At 39.0% G+C, this 20,021-nt stretch overlaps 1 protein-coding gene across 1 annotated transcript in view; it reads right to left on the reverse strand.

The window, feature by feature from the left end:
- The window catches only part of AIG1 (androgen induced 1), a 145,908-nt gene extending 126,909 nt beyond the window's left edge, over positions 1-18,999 (reverse strand). The window contains exons 1-2 of the mRNA XM_023750097.1: positions 18,904-18,999; positions 17,376-17,531 (exon numbers count right to left, since the gene is read on the reverse strand). Coding sequence (XP_023605865.1) covers positions 17,376-17,531; positions 18,904-18,999 — 252 coding nt within the window. The remainder of the gene's footprint in view (positions 1-17,375; positions 17,532-18,903) is intronic.
- Between the last annotated feature and the right edge of the window lie 1,022 nt (positions 19,000-20,021).

Raw genomic sequence — 20,021 nt, forward strand, 5'->3', positions numbered from 1 at the left:
CCCCATTTTTTCTTAGGTGTTTCATGGTACCCCACTATATGATTATGTGCCATAATTTACTTAGGCACTCACTAATAGATATGTACAGTCACTCCAATTATTGCAATTTCCAATAATCCTGAAATGGCATGTTATGTGAAGGGTTTTTTTTTTTTGTATGATATGAGTGCCCCAGAGGAAAAAATTACTAGAAGTGAACCTCCTGGATCTGAGGCGACCATTGCACGTCGCGCTAACTTTCACAAAGTTCCACGCCATACTGTCCCTGTCCTTGACTACTGAGATAGCCACTGGCTTCAGTTTTGTTGTTTTAATTCTACCTATGCCTTTTCTTGGCCTCAGAATTACCTTATTAAAACTTTTAAGAACTTCACAGTTTAAAACTTTCAATGCCACCTCTCCCCTTTGCTTGCAGAATAAAATAAAGTTTTTGTACAGCAAATGAAACCATCAACAAACTGTAAAGACAAGTCACTGAGTGGGAGAACATATTTTGTGATGATACATCTGATAAGGGGTTAATATTCATAATTTATAAAGAAATTATACAACTCAACACTAAAAAAAATTTTTTAAATGGCAAAAAAGACCTGAATAGACACTTCTCCAAAGAGGACATACAAATGGCCAATAGACACATGAAAAGGTGTTCAATGTCACTAATCATCAGAGAAATTCAAATTAAAACCACAATGAGCTATCACCTGACACCTGTCAGAATGGCTATCATCAATAAATCCACAAACAGTAAGTGTTGGCAAGGATGTGGAGAAAAGGGAATATCTCATCTATTATTAATTTGTGCACTGTTGGTGGGAATGCACATTGATACAGCCAGTGTGGAGAACAGAATGGAGTTTCCTCAAAAAATTAAAAATAGAACTGCCTTATGACCCAGCAATTCCACTTCTGGGAATATATCTGAAGAATCCAGAAACATCAATTTGAAGAAATATATGCACCCCTATTGCAGTGTTATTTACAATAGCCAAGATAGATTTGGAAGCAGCCCAAGTGCCCATCAGTAGATGAGTGGTTAAAAGAGCTGTGGTAGATTTACACAATGGAATACTACTTGGCTTTAAAAAAGAAGGGAATCTTATCTTTTGAGACAGCATGGATTGTGCTAAGTGAAATATGCCAGTTAGAGAAAGACAAGTACCATATGATTTCACTTATATGTGGAATCTAATGAACAAAATAAACAAACAAAATAGAAACATACTCATAGATACAGAGACCAGACTAACAGTTGTCAGAGGGGAGGGGAGTTGGGGGGGCTGGGTGAAAAAGGTGAAGGGATTAAGGGAAAAAAAACCGAGACATAGACAACAGTGTGGTAATTACCAGAGGGAAAGGAGGTGGGGGAGGTAGAAGAGGGTAAAGGGGGGATAAATAATGATGGAGGAAGACTTGACTTTGGGTAGTGAACACACAATACAATATACAGATGATAGATTATAGCATTGTACACCTGAAATCTATATAATTTTATTAACCAATATCACCCCAATGAATTGAATAAAATAAAATAAGACAGCCAATCTGAAAAATAAAATAAAATATACAATGATATCATGTTAATTAAAATAAATTAAAATATTCAATGATATCATGTTAATTGAAATAAATAAAAATAAAAATGATCTGGCCCCAAATTATAAAAATGATCTGGCCCCAAATTCTCTGTCCCTTTCCAGCTTCTTCCAGGAACCCAATCCCCAGACTCCGTGTAGTTTCCCAAACTTACCACACATTTCCAAGTATCCATTCCTTTGGGCTTTTTATAACTACAGCTTGAAATTCATTACTTTTTTCCTCAATATCCAAGCTCTATCAAGTGTTACTTTTGTTGTGCAATCCTATCCCTCCAATTCTTAGTCAGAAGTAATTACTTTTTCCCTGCCCCGCATGCGGCCTTCTGCTTATAACACTAGCCCATTTAACTCTGGCTCTTCTATGCCCTTTAACTTGCTGGCCCCTCTAAGCTGGCAGAAGGCTCCTTCTATCTGCAAGGACCCCTCGCATGCTGCTCTCTTTGCCTGGAATGCCTCTCACCACACCTCCCAGTTCATCCTTAGCATAGAGATGGGATAAGAAATGTCACAACCTCTAAGAAGTCTGCCCTGAGTTGCCTCTTTTCCTGGCATGTGCTGTCATAGCACATTATGCTTTTTCTTTACACTACTGAACATACTTTTGATTAAATAATTGACTATGCAAATAGAGGTTCTCTTCCCAGTGGAATGCAAACTCCATGAGAACAAGAACCAGTCTATTTCCTTGCCATTGCATTGTCACATCTCTCTTGGTGCTTTATATTTTTACTAGGGGGCCAGTACACGAATTTGTGTACCTTGAAAGGAACTGTGGGCGGAGGGCACAGGGGCGGGTCTTGGCCTATCCTCTGCGCCCCCGCCCAGCCCCTCCCACCGCAGACCCCTGATCCCCTGTCTGCTGGCAGCCCTGCTCCTGCTGCTGGAGCAACTGGGGCTGGCACCAGCAGCGGGTACGAGTGGTGGCTCCTGCCCCGATTGCCCCACAGGAGCAGGGGGAGGTGGAGAAGCCCTCAGGGGCGATAGGGGCCAGCAGCCGCTGCTCGCACCCACTGATGACACGGAGAGATCAGGACCAGAGCCGGGCGCCGACAGCGGGTGTGAGTGGCGGCTCTGGAGCTGGCAGCAGGTGCGAGCACCAGGTGGGACCGCAGCACGCAGGAGCAAAGAATTTTCAGTAACCACAGAGCAGCAGTTCTCAACCTGTGGGTCGCGACCCCTTTGGGGGTCGAACAACCCTTTCACAGGGGTAGCCTAAGACCATCGGAAAACACATATATAATTACATATTGTTTTTGTGATTAATCACTATGCTTTAATTATGTTCAATTTGTAACAATGAAATTGGGGGTCACCACAACATGAGGAATTGTATTAAAGGGTCGCGGCATTAGGAAGGTTGAGAACCACTGCACTAGAGGCTCGCCCTGATGACAGCTACCAGCGCCCCGCTTTGGTCTGGCACTCCTGTTCACCTGCTCCACCATCCCGTTGCAGCCGATGCCCGCCATGTTCCTCGAACACCCCCTGGTGGTAAGCGAACGTCATAGTGACCAGTTGTTTACTTGTTTGGTTGTTCTGCCATTCGGTCTATTTGCATATTAGGTCATATGTATGTATATATATATATACACACATATATATATTTCTGAACTCTTTATTTTGAAATAATTGAAGACTCACAAGAACTTGAATAAATACAGAGAGTTCCTGTGTATCCTTCATCCAGCTTGTCCCATGACAACATCTTATGCAAGCATGATAGATTTTTAAAATCAGAAAACTGATGTTGGTACAATACTCTTAACTAAACTATAGCCCTATTCAGATTTCACCAGTTTTTACATGCACTCTTTTTCTGCAGGGTACGTTGTACTATGGAATTTTACTGCATGTATACATTTGTGTAACCACTACCATGTTCGGGATTCAGAAAGCTTCCATCACCACAAAGAAACTCCCTAACGCTTCCCTTTAGAGTCACATCCTCCCTGCAACCTCATCCCTGGCAATCTGGAATCTGTTCTCCATCACTGTACTTTGTCATTTTGAGAACATCATATATTTGTTATCTTTCCCAGTGCTTTAGGAAGACTGCATTACATCTCCACTATGTATGGGTCAGAGGTTTCACAAGCAAGATCTTATTTGAAAATCACAACTACCTTGAGGCAGCTATTACTACTATCTTTCCATTTTTATAGACAAAAAATCCTTATATTTAGAGAATTTTAATAACTTCTCCAAAGTTAAAAGTGAATAAATGGCCAACCAGAATGTAAGGCCAGACAGTGGGACCCCAGAACCAACACTTTTAACCTCTATAAATATAATTTGCATGTACATACTTCTGAAAGAATCAATAATTGAATGAATGAAAAATTAAACACCAAAGACTATTTCATTTCTGGGTCCTCTAGAAAGGCCTGCACATAGCGGGAATTCAATGAACGTGTGGTGAGTAAAATGCTTGGTTAATCATCCTAGAAAAACCAAAAGAAAAAGAAGGAAGGTCATATATGGAGAAAATCACCAGTCTGGTCCCCTGGATTGAACATGACATACAAAAGCCATAGGAACAGCATGGAACGCAGAGCAAGTTAGGGGAATCATTCTTGTCTTTGCTGTAATAAGTACATTAGTGGAATTTCAAACATCTTTGCAAGGATTATTTGGCCAGGTACATCATCCCTCTGGAAAATTCATGTCCACAGGATAGAGAAGCAGTACTGACCTAGAATATTTGCTGGTCTTAACTGATATTTGGATCTTGTCTTATACCTTGGAGCCATGTTCCCTTCCTTACTCAAATTTTAGTTACTAGGCTCCTGTCTTAGTCTCATATCATTTTTAGGGACATGAGTGTTTCCTGAAAATACCAGCTTGTGGGGGAATTTTTCTTTTATCCTTTTAAAATATATGTTTTTATTGACTTTTAGAGAAAGAGGAAGGGAGATATAAACATGGATGGAAGAGAAACATCATTGTTCGGTTGCCTCTTGCACACCCCTACCAAGGATCGAGCAATCTGTGCATGTGACCTGACCTGGAATAAAACTAGCAACCTCTTGGTTCATGGGTTGACACTCAACCATTGAGCCACAACAGCTCGGCTCTTTTCTCTTTTTAGTGTTTCCTTTTGCAAATACAAGGAAAAAATGTATACATCTACACATATATGTCTATAAGTTCATGTGTGTGTGTGTATGTATATATATCCTCTTCTTAGATGTATATAATATCATACTATATAACCTTGTTTTGTTGTTTCAGAATATATCCAGAAAAAATAAATCATCTTTTAAAATAAACCACTATGTGACAAAATAAAGTGACAAAAAGTCAAAATAAAGTGAGAGTGAGAATCCCGGGAGGTAGGCACAAGGGCCTGCTTCCCTTCAGGGGTATCCGTCACACCACAGTGACCCTGTGCTTGTCTTATGATGCTCTGTGGGATTCAGGAGACAGGAGATAGAGTGCACATAAAGCTAGTCCCCAGAGGGTCCCGCCTGCAGAGTAAGGGTGAATGAGAAATGACTGTGGGCAGAGACGAGGACAGTGAGGAAACATCCTTCTGGAACTTGAGCTCTGTATTGAGAGGAAAAAATTATCCTGAATATTCATGACCATAAGATAGTCATCAGAACCATAAGACAACCACCGTGTGGGCTTGTGGCCTGATATGTGCTTTCAGGTGTAGTGGTCTGAAACGTGTGTGTTTTTTTAAAGCACACACTGTGCATATGAAAACTGGTCACCGTTTAGGCCAAAAAAGGCAAGTTTCAAAGAAATTTCAGAATATCAGTATCTGACTGATCACAGACTCTGAACAAAATGCAATCAAATCTGAAATCAGTGATAGAATAAATAAAAATCCTATACATTTGGAAATCTGAAAATATAAGAACTCCTTCTGGGACTCGGGATGGCGTGACCACGCGTACCCGTGGAATGTCAGAACCCGCATCCTGTAACCTTTAGAGTGAGTGTCTGCAGTGGGCCAGCATCACACCGCACCAATCGATGCTGTCATCCAACACGCTATTCTCTGTGACGTGAGGCCATTTTTAGGGCAAACTGAAGGAAGCTCACATTCTTTGACTGCTTGTCATGTGCCAGATACTGTTCTATATACTCTCTGTCTTTCACTGCCCTTCAACATAACTCAGATACGTCAGTTTTTGTGAGCCCTCTCTTTACATTAGGAAACCAAGATTTTGAGAGCTTATAAAATGAAGTGGTGGATTCATTAGGAACTGGTAGATCCAAAATTGGAACCCAGGTCTGTCTGTCTCCACAGCTCGTGCCTTTGACTACACCGTGTTTCTTTCAGCCTCACACAGGTGAGATCACACCTCAAGGTGGTCACCTTAGCATTCTCATCACTAACCATACTTTTATAGGTCAAAGTTAGGTCCATTTAAATTCAATTCCACTCCAAAATAATTAAGCAAGGCTTCTTCCATTCTCAAGTGACAACAAATAAAATAATTAAGCATATCCATAGTCAATCACACAAGATTATATTTATTATGTTACAGAACCACTGACAATCCATTAGCATTGGTAGAAGTTTCCTTTTAGAAAACTATTTGGACTTCTGTCATCATAAAATCACTGAATAATCAAACTCTTGCTGTCTCTCTCTCTCTTTTCTTAATAAAAGGGGACGATAGTCTAGTTATTAGGATTATATTAAAATGAGTATCCACAGGGCAGCTATAAGCACATAGGAGAGACATCCAGCTAATTGCAACTTGAATTTAAAGTTGCCACCTGAGAATAAAATTAGGAAAAACCTCATTTAATCGAGTCTAATAAAATTTAAGTAACTAAGTAGAGCATCTTTTGTAGAAGCTCTCTATGCTAGGTGGCTCTGTGTCAATGACTTCCTACATTCGGTGCCTTGGTTATAGAATCGGAACAGCTTGACCAGAGTACTACTGTAATAGTGGAAGCAGAAGCCTGATTGAATGAATCTCAGCCTGCAAGAAGGATATGTCAACAGGAGAAAAGTGATGGTCACAGTGGGCAGTAGCTTACGGGTATAGAAGAGCAGAATGTGCCCTCAGCTTTGTCCAGAGAACAGGGTGCCCTGGCCACCCAAGGCAGCATACTGGTTTACTCAGCAAGTCAATCCCTAGGGTGCAAAAGGAGGCATCAGACTATAGTAATTTGATGATTTAACACAAATATCATCCAATTACTGCCTTGATTTCTAGTTCTTCCAGAAATCTCTTGGCTACTCTTTGTCTTCCTCAAAGTTGTTTGCATAAGGAGAGCTTATGCAGACTCCAACCTTCCTGATGATCTTTTTGTCATTATAAGTTGCTAGAACTATCTTTCTGAGTTCAACTTCAGTTAGCATGAATTCATTTACTGAGAGAAGAATTACCTCGAAATAGACTGAAAAAATGGAGGGTCTGGATTTTTGGTGTCTGGATTAGGCTATGACAATTGAATACTGTCTCAGGACACTGGGACACCCACAAATGGCCACCTCACTGCCTCTCAATTGCTATGGAGAGGAATCAAACCATGGCCTCCTGGTTCATATGTCAGTGCTCAACCACTGAGCCATGCTGGCTGGGCTAAAGGGACATCTTGAAGGGAAACTTTTTGGAAAGTTGCGCTGGGCTGGCAGGGCTGCTTGTGAAGTGTGGCTGTGCATGCTCCTTCCCCTCACTGCCTCCCATCTCCTCTCCTTGTCCTTCACCTTCCCACGGGTGTCTTGTCTCTGGACACATCTCCCAGAGTCAGAATTATGCCTCAACTCTTCTCCTATATGAAAAGGCATGATGAATGAAAGGCCTATCCTGGACTGGCTCTTTGTGATAAAATAAACAAATTGTCAGCATGGCAATTGCACAGGCACAGCTAACAGTTGATAAATGTTGTGTAGGTGGAGAGCCCACTAGCTCCTTCCTTGGGGGAAATATTCCTTTTGATATTGGCTGATATAACACAGGACACTTTGATCCAGCTAAACAGGTAAGAGTTACCTCAAAACACCCACAGGAAATGTAGTAATTTCAGGACACCTACACAGCAAATCATGGTTTCCTTTCTTTTCTTTTCTTTTCTTTCTTTTCTTTTTTTTTTACAAAGAAGTAGAAGAAGGAGGGGGTGGGGGAGATAAGAGAGAGACAGAGATAGCTACATAGAGAGACAGAGAGAGGTAAGGAGGGAGATAGATAGGCAGAGAAGGAAGAAGAAAAGTGAATAGCATTTACTTTTCCTTTTCTATTTTTTAACCAACAACTAATAATGCATCTTGTTCCTGGTCCCCCAAATAAAAGCATACAAAAGATCCTGATTTAGGGGTCATATTTTTGAGAATAGGAATCACATGTCTATTTTATAATAGGCCTCACATTATTTATGTCACTGAAGATCAATTCTACCTTTTCTTGATCACATATTTCATAGTATTTCATTTATGGATATAAATATGGAAGGCAGCTATCTTCATTTTCTGAGATTCTTTTGTGGCCTTTCGCCCAGAGAGAATGGGAAGTCTGTAAAATGATACACAGGGCAAGATAATTCTCTACAATTTCCAGGGAACTATGAAAGGAAGATTTTACTCATTGAACCCGGTTGTCTGCATATCTGACTTGGTGGTCTAAAAGCAAGGCCACCTCTGACAAATTTCATATGTTCATAAACTTGAAATAAACCATTTGGTCAATTGTGTAACATATCTGACTTTCTTAGAGAAGAACTTCTTTAAATGTCAGAATTAGATAGTTATTCATGATAATACTGATAAAATGCACAAAAATGGTATTGGCAGAGAGTAAGTGGGAAACTGTCTTTTATGGTTAGGATAGAAGAACATATCTATATTAGTCTCATAGTTTTACTATATCTATTTTTTCATATTAACATAGATAAACTATGTTACTTAAAATCCTATTAGTTTTAACTTACTTTATATTTCATTGTTATTCTCAAAATTTGTTACTTGAAACAAATTTCTTGAAACCCCTGGTTTTGTCTGGGGACCAATGTGCCAACCCAAAAGGATGAATCATAATTCGTTTACGCCCCCGTGGTAACCTCATTCCCTTCTGCTTCCACTTGCTTCCTCAGCGTCCCCTGCTGCTTATTCTAGCCAAGTAACAGTTCTCACCAGGAGACCCATGGGAGAGTCTGCTGGCAAGGATTCTAGGAAAGATTCATTTGCCTGATAAAGAGACAAACACTGGGGGAGAGCAATCTAAGAGCTTCTTCTTCCTGCCTTTAACATGGTCCATGGTCGTGAAGGATGTGAAGTTTGGTATTTATCAACCCTCCTGAGACTGTAGGTGGCAAGTCTAAGGACAAAAAGCCAACACTCTGGAGATAGAAAAGTGGAAAATGACTAAGTCTCAAGTGATAATACTGAGCAATATCACTCTGAAACTACCTGCTTACAGGCTTCTTGTTTTGTGAGATATTAAATATCTTTATTGCTTGAGTCACGGTTGATTGGATATTCACTCAGCAAATACTGAATTATTTAAACATTGCTCCTGATGCTTGCGCTGCAGCAGCATATCAAATATACAACCTCCCTGGCCTCACAGGCAATGTACCAAGTCAGAGGAGACATACACTATAGAAACAAAAGATTGGCATGTCATGTGCCAGGGAATGACAATATTATGGAGAGTATAAAGCAAGGCAAGGGGATAGAGGATAATGGAGGATAATTTATATAGGTTGCTCAAGGAGGCTTTTCTGAGGGCTAATCATTTGAGCAGAGACTTGAAAGAAATGAAAGAGTGAGCCAGGTGGCTATCTGGGGAGACTGTTATTTATAGGCAAAAGCACCATTAACTTACATCTCCAATAAGTTTTTATTCATGCTTCAAAACAGAGCTCAAATATCATCATTTCTGGGATGTCTTCCAGGACCTCCCACTCACTAAAATGAATCCCTTCCTCTCGTGGACTCCTCTATACCTTAACAGGTATTATTATGGTCATCAGGCCCTCTTTTAATTTACTGGTTGACAAAGCTTATAAAGTCACCTTCTCTGGACTGTGAGACTCTACAAGGACAAGATCAATTCTAGTCACTACTATTTTGGCTCCTAGCATGCAGTACTTGCTACCTAATAGACTTCTCTCCTTAAACTGTTCTGGATATAAATGTGAGGTTTTCACTGTAGTGTGATTAATAATGGGCACCTATAATAAAATTTTGTTGAAGAGAGATTATGTTTTGTGCTGAAGAAATTTGTCTTGCAAGCACTGGGAAAGCTGACTACTCTGAGATAGCATGTACAAACTAAGCAGGTCACCTAGGCAAGCAATCTTTGGTTTTCACTTAGGAGAGAAAAATATATAAGATGGCTGAGAAGCAACCTGGTTCCCTATCAGGTACATCTGTCTGCCTATAGATTCTGAATGAATCCTCATCTGTAAACCTTCCTCTTAGGCAACTCTCACACTCATTTCAGTGCAGAGGAAAGCATATTGTTGGCTCAACTCTAAATGAACTGGGGTTTGCCATAAAATACAACCTAGCAGATACTTTATTTTTAACGTCAAAGGTGAATAGAAAGAAAAAAGGGCATGTGAAGAAACTGAAAACATCAGCGAAGGCTTAAAGAAAATGAAAAAAAAATGATTATAGGCACCTGTGTGAAAATATAATAGGGGATCAGCGGATATTAAGTGTATTTTTGTTTGTTTGTTAATCCTCACCTAAGGATATATTTTCCATTGATCCTTAGAGAGAGTGGAAAGGAGGTAGGGAGTTAGGGCGAGAAAGATAGAGACAGAGAGAAAGAGAGAGAGAGAGAGAGAGAGAGAGAGAGGCGTTGATGTGAGAGAGTCACATTGGTTGGTTGCCTCCCCAGGTAAGTGCTCTTGACCGGGAATCGAACCCACGACCCTTCTGTGAATAGGCCAGCACTCTAACCATTGAACAAACCAGCCAGGGCTATTAAGTGTATTTTTAAATTAAATCCAGAGTTTGCAGAATAAAGTAAACAATGTACTTTTTAAAAATTTCACCCTCAATAGCAAAACAGGAGGAAAGGCATTTGCTTTTATTTATAATCTCAAATAGAATCAAATTCCCTTCCCTGTGTGTTATGTTGACAGACATTAATATTAATAATTAATATTTTTAATATGTTTTCTTTCCATTTAAATAAAACTCTTTTAAGATCAGAAATAAAATAATGTCTTTTAAATTGTAGGGGTATAATGATAAAACCTACAGCCAACATCATACTCAATGGGCAAAAACTAAACTCATTTCCCCTAAGAACGGGAACAAGACAGGGATGCCCACTTTCACCACTCCTATTCGCTATAGTACTGGAAGTGCTAGCCATAGGAATCAGACAAGAAGAAGAAATAAAAGGCATCCAAATTGAAAACGAAGAAGTAAAACTGTCCTTATTCACAGATGACATGCTACTATACATAGTAAACCCCAAAGACTCCATCAAAAAACTACTAGACCTAATAAATGAATTCGGCAATGTAGCAGGATACAAAATTAACACCCAGAAATCTATGGCCTTTTTATACCAATAATGAATTCACAGAAAGAGAAACGAAAAAAAATCCCATTTACCATTGCACCAAAAAAATTAAGATACCTAGGAATAAACTTAACTAAGGACGTAAAAGACCTGTACTCAGAAAACTATAGGATATTGAAAAAAGGGATAGAGGAAGACATAAACAAATGGAAGAACATACCATGTTCATGGATTGGTAGAATCAACATCATTTAAATGTCCATACTACCCAAAGCAATCTACAGATTCAATGCAATCCCCATTAAAATACCAATGGCATATTTCAAAGATCTAGAACAAACTCTCCAAAAATTCATCTGGAATAAAAAAAGATCCCAAATAGCCACAGCAATCCTGAGAAAGAACAAAGTTGGAGGGATCACAATACCAGATATCAAGCCACGGTTCTCAAAACTGCCTGGTACTAGCACAAAAACAGACATATAGACCAATGGAACACAACAGAGAACCCAGAAATCGACCCAAGCCATTATGCTCAATTAATATTTGACAAAGGAGGCAAGAGCATACAATGGAGTCAACACAGTCTCTTCAATAAATGGTGCTGGGAAATTTGGTCAGATACATGGAAAAAAATGAAACTAGATCACCAACTTACACCATACACAAAAACAAAATCAAAATGGATAAAGGACTTAAATGTAAGACGGGAAACCATAAAAATCCTACAAGACTCCATAGGTAGCAAAATAGCAGACATATGTCATAGCAATATCTTTACCAACACAGCTCCTAGGGCAATGGAGACTAAGGAGAAAATAAACAAATGGGACTACATCAAAATAAAAAGCTTCTGCACAGCAAAAGTGATCATCAACAAAACAACAAGAGAGCCCACTGCATGGGAGAACATATTTGCGAGTGATATTTCAGATAAGGGTTTAATCTCCAAAATTTACAGAAAACTCATAGAACTTAACAAAAGGAAGATAAACGATCCAATCAAGAAATATTTTTAAAAGATAATTCCTAGATACATTTTCTTTGAGTTTTCATTTGAGGTTTCAAATTCTATTTTTCATATTTCCTAAGGAAGCGGGTACCATACATACAGTTTCCATCCCAAAAATAAAAATAAGTTTTAAAGGATTGTGGAATAGATCAGTACATATAAAGTATTCACTACGTCTTTAGAAGAACATGATTATAACACCAGAAATGGTTTAGAAAGACCAGATTTCTAAAAAGTTCATCCTGGTACATGCTGGTTTGCTCCTTATGCATTAGATGCTCTCGCAGGTTAGAACATATCCAAACTTCCAGGACCATCCTGGACCCCCTTCCTCTTTGTTAAGGGAGGGGCATCCTCCCATTGTTACCATGAGAGGGTCAAGGTTAGTTTAGCAGTGGCCAGCATCTGGTCTAGAGCAACCAAATAGCACCAGGGACAAAGGTGTACTGGGGAGGTGATGAGATTGGATTCCGTGTATTACGCATATTGAGCAGCTGCAATTGAATGGGATTCATAGATTTGAATTAATGGAAAACATACAACTGTTCTTTGTCATCGAAAGGGCTTCTTTGGATTGCAATTGGAGACACATGTAGGATTTTTAAGAGAGGCAATTTTATATTCATCATACTTTTTTTTTTTTTTTTTTTTTTTTTTTGCTGCTCTTCCTCTCTTTCTTCATCTTTTTTTTTGTTTTTGTTTTTGGTTGAAACCTTAGCCTATTTTCTTAACTATAAGAGTATCTGCCAGCAGAAAAGTCAACAAACTCACAGGAGACAAAAGACATTCTTAGTTTGATTGCTCCTAATAAGCTGCAGTGCTTCCAGACCACATAATGTCATAGAATTGTTTGTAATGCTCCTTTAAAAGGGTGACAGGGTTCAGAAATAAACTGCACGTGGTAAGAAGAGCCTCCCATGGGTTATGCCTGCAAAGTGAGTGGCGAGGCTTTGGGAGCGGAGGTGGTTTCCGGCCATTAGCGTTACTAACCAGGCCGGCTTAGCATTTATGGGAATCTACTCAGAGCAGGATGACACAGGCAACCTTCACTAAGCCACCCTGCCTGATTTCCTCAAGGTCATGCTGAAACAAACTTTCCTCCAATCATCTTTGATTGGAACGTTTCATTATTTTTATACATCCTTGAGATAGAGAGGGGCCAGGCAGTAGATGCATTAGGTCCATGGGTCACACAATCATATTGAGTGCTTTGTGCCCGCATAAAGCAATTACTGTCAACTCTCAATTAACCTCGTTATTGGAGGAAGCATTAATGTAGAAAATACAAATCCTAGATAACCTACCCGTGTCTTTCTTGCTGCCATAGTTGCAGCTGAGGGGAGAGACAGATAATGGAAGCGCCAGGGGGAGCTTGAGGTTGAGAGGTCTCTGAGGAAACTGTGAGCAGAGGTGATAAATTCAGCTGCCACTATGCCCTCTGTTTATGCCGGCTGCCCTTCTGCACGGCACCAGGAAGCAAAAATAACATTGCTTTCCCCGCAACTTCTGGCTGCGAAACAAAAGGCGTTGGGCAGGGGATGCCAGCAGAAAGAGGCAGGGAAGGCCCACGGAGAGGCTGGCAGTCACCTGGCAATCAGAGCCCAGAGGCGTGGAGGCACCACAGGCGGGTTCTCAGCCCCACTGCACCTTCCTCCATAGGCAGCTCCATTCCCAAGGCTCTTGGGGACAGTGCTCGGGTGTTTTGCCCTTTAGGATTTTGACTGTGTCAACCCAATGTGGTAAAATGTGTCTAATTGCCAATGTTATAATTAATCATTTGTATTTGCTCATGTGATAAGCATTCTTTCACTACAGATTCCTACACAAATAACTGCATGTCCCGAAGGTCCTGGGTGTTAGTACTATTCCCATCATTCTCAGGTAAGAAACCCTTTAGGTTGGCACCTCATCCAGGCCAGGAGCCACAGAAGGGGTGAAGATGACGCCTCTTCAAGTGATCCCTCACGGCATTGCCCCAGGAAGGGGTGACATTTCAACAAGAGGAAATGTTAAGTGATAAAGATAAAACTACAGTGGGCTTCAAGGACCCACTGAGCAGGTAAGAGCTCTGGGGAGAAAGAGAGAAGGGGCAGGGAACTAAGGTCACAGCAAAGACAAGGGAAAGAGAGCTGGGAAAGAGCCTTGGGGAAAGGAAGGCCAAAAAATTATAAAATTATATGTTTTGATGAAGAAAATATTTTGGGTGTGTTAAAAAAGAGACAACAGACTCAAAATGGCCTTATTTGTACTAGGCCCCATGTCAGCAAACCACGATTTAATACTTACGCTAGCTGCAGTTTCAGCTTGCCAGGAACATAACTTTTAACCAGGTAACATGGCATGGATAGGTTAGCATTAGTGAGATAATCCAGCCCATAGTCCCTTCTGTTCCCCTTAGGAGAGCAATCTTGCCTGAAAAAACACATTATTTCCTAATAATTTCCTTTTCCACCCCCTTTCTGCCTTTAAAAAACCTTTCCTTGTCTATAGCTCTGTGGGTTTCTTTTATTTGCTAGATGGGATGCTGTCCAATTCATGAATCACTGAATAAACCCAATCTGATCCCTAACATCACTAGGTTAAATTTTTGTTATTTAACAGGTTAAAAGTATATAAAAAGCCAAATTCATATCCTCTGTGAATACGAATTTGCAATTAATGGAATCAAGGAAGAAGCCATTGGCCAGTTTTTGCCTCAAAATGAATTTGTGTATATTAGAGTGAGAAATCCGGTAGAAATTGGATAAGTAGGTACAAAAAGTCAAGTGAAAGAGTAAGAGAGAAACAGTGGAAAAATATAAAGGGGATTTCTGAGGACTACTGTCCAGGATTCTTCTTAATATTTAGGGGAAAGAGAGAGATGAAGGGAGAAAAGAGAGGGGAGAAATAAATATAACAGGAACTTAAGGCTAGTGACTATAAAATGGGAAGGGTCTCATAATAGCAGGGAAGATTATGAATATGTAAATCTTGACTACAAAATGTCAGCAGGTAAGAAAAAAATAACAGAGAAATGAGTGAAGCTGCACCTCTCTGATTGATTACTTAGTCTGTGAATTTTTCTTTTTTTTTTTTATATTTTTTTATTTTTCGCTTAAAGTATTACAAAGGGTATTACATAAGTGTCCTTTTTTTTCCCCCCCGCCTGTGAATTTTTCTATGAAGCTCATCAGCTAGGAAGTGAATTCAGATGTAATGAAAATGTGATGTTATGACTTCTGGTTAAAAAAGGAAGGAGGAAATCAAAGGTATTATTGCTTCTCTTCCCTCTTTCAAGACACAAAGACAACAATAAAAATGGTGAAACATAGAGGATAATATCAGATGTAATCAAACAAGCAAGCAAATAGAAAGTCCCCCATTCTCTGTACCAACCATGAAGCTTACATGGACCAAATTCAAGAAGGACACTGAAAGCTGCAGAACATCTCAAGTGTCGAATAGGTGCAAAAAGTTTCTGGCCAATGTGATGTCAAAATGTCTAAAGAGCATATGTAATGAGCCTTTAAGGAGAGTGGTGAGACTCAACAGTTGAAGCTCTAGAGACATGGTTTGACATTATATAACAGAAGGAGAGGCAGATGCTAACAGAAAACATGTTAATATTGTATTCCTATTTACTTTTGTATTGTGTTTTTATTGTGTTCCTTCTAACCAAGGAAGAATTCCAAAGGCAATGGCATGTCTTTAGAAATACCAAGGGAGTAAGGGATAAAAAGAAACCAAAAAAGTACACAGATTTAAGGTTTCTAGATAATTCTTCCATGCAGGAGGTATATATTTTTAAACCTTATTCCAATGGCAATTTTCTCTCAGGTGAGTATTTTGATGCGAAGCGTTGGAATTTTATAAGGCAAGTCCAAAGAAGGAAATACTAAATAATACATAAAACATGGAACTCTGTTAAGCAACAGAAGTTGAGAGATTTGCTAGATGGCACCAATCTGAGCACCCACTTAGCTTTGCAGGGGATAAGGATGAGGGAATGAGAAAAAGAGTGTGACCAGATTATAATACACTCCTTGTGTTGTTGTCAAGAGCTACGGGATATTTTATACAAGAACATAACAACTCAGTACATCAAAAAGCAAGTCAGTGATAGTCTGGGCACTTACTAATGGGTCTTAGAGCAAACATGTAGAGGCTTCCACCAGCTATTTGTATAGATCTGAAAAATGTGCAGAAGAGTCACTGGAAGGATTTAAAAACAACTTTCTGACTTTGACTACACTGAACCTGGGATGTGGTACATGTGCTAGCCCGGGTCACAGGGGTGTCTGCTATTCCCAGAAGTCAGCTGGCAAATGAAAGATCTGAATTTAAATTAGGTAATAGACTTTTACTTGACTCACAATTTGAGGTTTATGAGTACTCTCATTCTTCTCCTGGGTATACATGGGTAAAAAACATCTATAGAATCTGTTGGGTCCCTGGCGCTTTAAAGAAACTTGGTTTATGTTTCCAACAGACTCAAACATGTTCAGGACAGACCCAAACATTAAGCAACATTTATTTAGGAGATATTAGCTAATGGCACAGCTGGATAACTGAAGAAGTATGAGTTAATGATGATTTCATCTTTCTCATGTTCAAAAATACTAGAATGATCACAGACCCAAGGACCACACACTTGAAGTTTGGGCAGCTTAAGAAACTGTGGAAGTGCATTCCCCCCCAAAAAATTCATATGCTGAAGTCCTGACCTCATAGTACCTCAGACTGTATTTAGAGGTAGGGCCTTTAAAGAGGAAATTAAGATTAAATGAGGTCTCCCATCCAAGTACTAACCAGGCCCGACCTGCTTAGCTTCGGAGATCAGACAGACACTGGGGGGTGGGGGGCGGTGAGGGCATGTGCCTTGTGCCGGGGGCTGGGGGGAGGTCAATAGGGGGAAAACGGTACATATGTACTACTATTTGTAATACTTTAAACAATAAAAATAAATAAATAAAATTTTTAAAAAAGATTAAATGAGGTCAGTGGGGGACCCTAATCCAATATAAGAAGAAGAGAGTATGACATAGATAAATAGAGGGAAGAACATGTGAAAACATATGGAGAAGTAGTCCACTTATAAGCCAAGGAGAGAGGCATCAGAAGAAATCAACCTTGCCAACACTTTGATCTCAGACTTCTAGCCTCCAGAACCAGGAGAAAATAAATTCTGTTGTTTAAGCCACCCAATCTGTGCTGCTTTGTGATGGCAGTTATAGCAAACTAATATTTCAATCTCCTATAATGAACCCCCTTTTTTTCTTAGGCATCTGAAATAAGACCCAAGTTGCTTTTGTGAATAAATGGATTCTACATCATACTCACAACCCCAACAGGAAAGGCCAACACAGCTAGCATCCAGTCCCGAAGAGAGATGAGCTTCTTGAGTTGCCGCTCTTGTTCTTGGTTCCCACTTCCTCTAGTCAGAAGACTGGAAAGATCAGTCAGCACACAGATGCCAAAAAAGACAGCCTGTATAACCTGGAGGAGACAATAGCTGTTATTAGTCCATTAGCTCTACAGCGACCCAGGCTGTACAACAGCAAATAAGCTACACATTTGCAAAACAACACATGATAAGAGAGGATCAGAAGCACATTTTAAAAGCTGGCCATAAACATAACAAAAGAGAAAGAAAGCTGAGAAAATTCATCTTACAACCATCACTTCCATTTTTGCTCACCTAAGGACAAATGCAAAACATGCATACACACACACAGTTCAACAGAAAGCAACATCAATTATCAAAATGACATGTCCATTAATTTAAAATATAACACCTGTGGTCTAGTTATATCGACTAGTGAGGTTTAACAAACATCTAAGACGTGAAAAGAAAAGGATCAGGGTATTCTGAATAATAAATGAGACAACTCAGTCTGACTGTGAAGAAACCTTCCATGCTTTAATCTGTTAGACTTAGAATTTTTTATCAACTGGAGTGGTAGAAAGCGTCTAGTCTATGAGTCATAGATAAATCAATTGAATGCACCAATCAAGACTGGTGTAGAGCAAATTTTTGTTGTCAAACTTGAAGTAGATGACTTCCTTCTCAGGTTTTCAGTTTTTATGAACTAACATCTTTACAAACACTGTAAACTTAGATACAACATTGTCCCCAAAGAAAGTAACCAACTGTACTTTCTCAAATCAATTACAACCTGAATTACTTACCTTAACTATTTTACTTGTACTGTCACAGAGAGAGAACACTGAAATGCTATAGCCCAATAACTATTTGTGAAATTCTTAAAGTGGGTGTAAATGCATTAATGATCCAAAGCTATGAGTGGAGGCAGGCAACATACTGTAACACAGCTTGGCAATGAGAATTCAAATTATGGAAAGGGCAGGAAATATATTCCCTGAGCTCAACATCATGCCCATTTAACACCAACAAAAGATTCAGGAGTATTATTCTGGTTTCTTCTATGAGAAATAATTTTCTGATGATATATTTATTTGTAAAAGATACAATTTTATTAATTACCTGTTTAGAAAACATAATTTCTGGGGTAAATTTCCATGTTGGCTGTGGAAGAACCTGTGACAGCTCTGTGGATGGGTTCTCCACTGAGGCACAGAACAAATGGAAGAAGGGCCCTCAAAATTACCTGGTTCTATCCTAGCACAGCCCTGCCACACTCACATTGTTCCTCACTCTGTTCAAAGTTTTATAGAAGCCACTTTGAAAATTCCCTGTAATGGAAACTTCACCATCAGGCTGCGTTAAATAAACAAAAGTCCTTCAGTATGTTTATATATAATACCCTGGGCTCATTGGAGCTCACCAAATCCTGTTATTATTAGCCAAGTTTGTCAGAGTAATGTTATATTCTTCCTAATAACTTACCTTCTCTTTCAGCTTCAATGACTTAAGGCTTATTGTTTTCTTTCTAGAACCAGAGAAACCAGAGTAGGAGAAGCTAAGACTTACACAACGGAGCATGGCACAACTGGATGGTTGGCAAGATCATATTGTGATGACCAGAAATGACTTAAATGACTCAGGGAATAATTTTATACTTGGGAACATTTTCCATAGCATATCTTATGACTTTTAGATGTTAGATCTTAGAGAGCAGAGTGGTGCAGCGGAAGCGTGCTGGGCCTATAGATGTTAGATCTTTATGTCAACCCAAATAGGGTTTGAGAAACTGAAGTGGCCGTACTCAGGAATAATAATATACATGCTAATCTGGCCAGTGAACATATTAAAAGGTGTCCTGCCTAATCAATAACCAGGGAAATGCAAATTTAGAGCACAATGGGATTGTATTTCTCACCTATGTAATTATTCACAGTTTAATTCTGACAGTACCAAGGATTATAAGGATGTGGAACAACCAGAAGCCTTATGGTGGGAATGCAAATTAGGACAACTTTGAAGAACAATTGTCAATATCTAGTCATTTAAAGATGTACATACTCTTATTATCTACCGACTTCGCTATGAAAGGTATTCCCTACAGAAACTCTCATATTTGTGTACTAGTCACATCTATATGAAAGTCAGTTTCAGCATTCATTGCTTCAAAAAAGATGAAACAATTTAAATGTCTCTTAATAATTGAGGATAAATAAATTGTGCTATATTCATACAATGGAATTCTAAGCTCTTATCAATTTTTTATTTTTACAGCAAAACATTAAACAAAAAAAGAAACTAGAAAAAAGCTATATTTTGAAATTAAAATGTATTTCAAAAAATGCAAAGATAATTTTAAGGATACATGTATATGAAGTAAAATATGCAGTAATGCATGGGAATTAATAACACTGAATTCAGGTATGTCGAAAAAGAGGATAAATATGGCAATAAAACACAAGGGCCTCAACTGTAATGATCATATTTTATTTAAGTTGATTATAAGGTATATAGAAGTTTATTATGTTATTCTCCATATAATTCATTAAAATATTTCCACATAACTTAAAAATAAAAAGTAAAAAAGAGTGGTTTTTATACTT

Source organism: Myotis lucifugus, unplaced genomic scaffold (genome assembly GCF_000147115.1).
Source record: "Myotis lucifugus unplaced genomic scaffold, Myoluc2.0 scaffold_11, whole genome shotgun sequence".
Lineage (NCBI taxonomy): Eukaryota > Metazoa > Chordata > Mammalia > Chiroptera > Vespertilionidae > Myotis > Myotis lucifugus.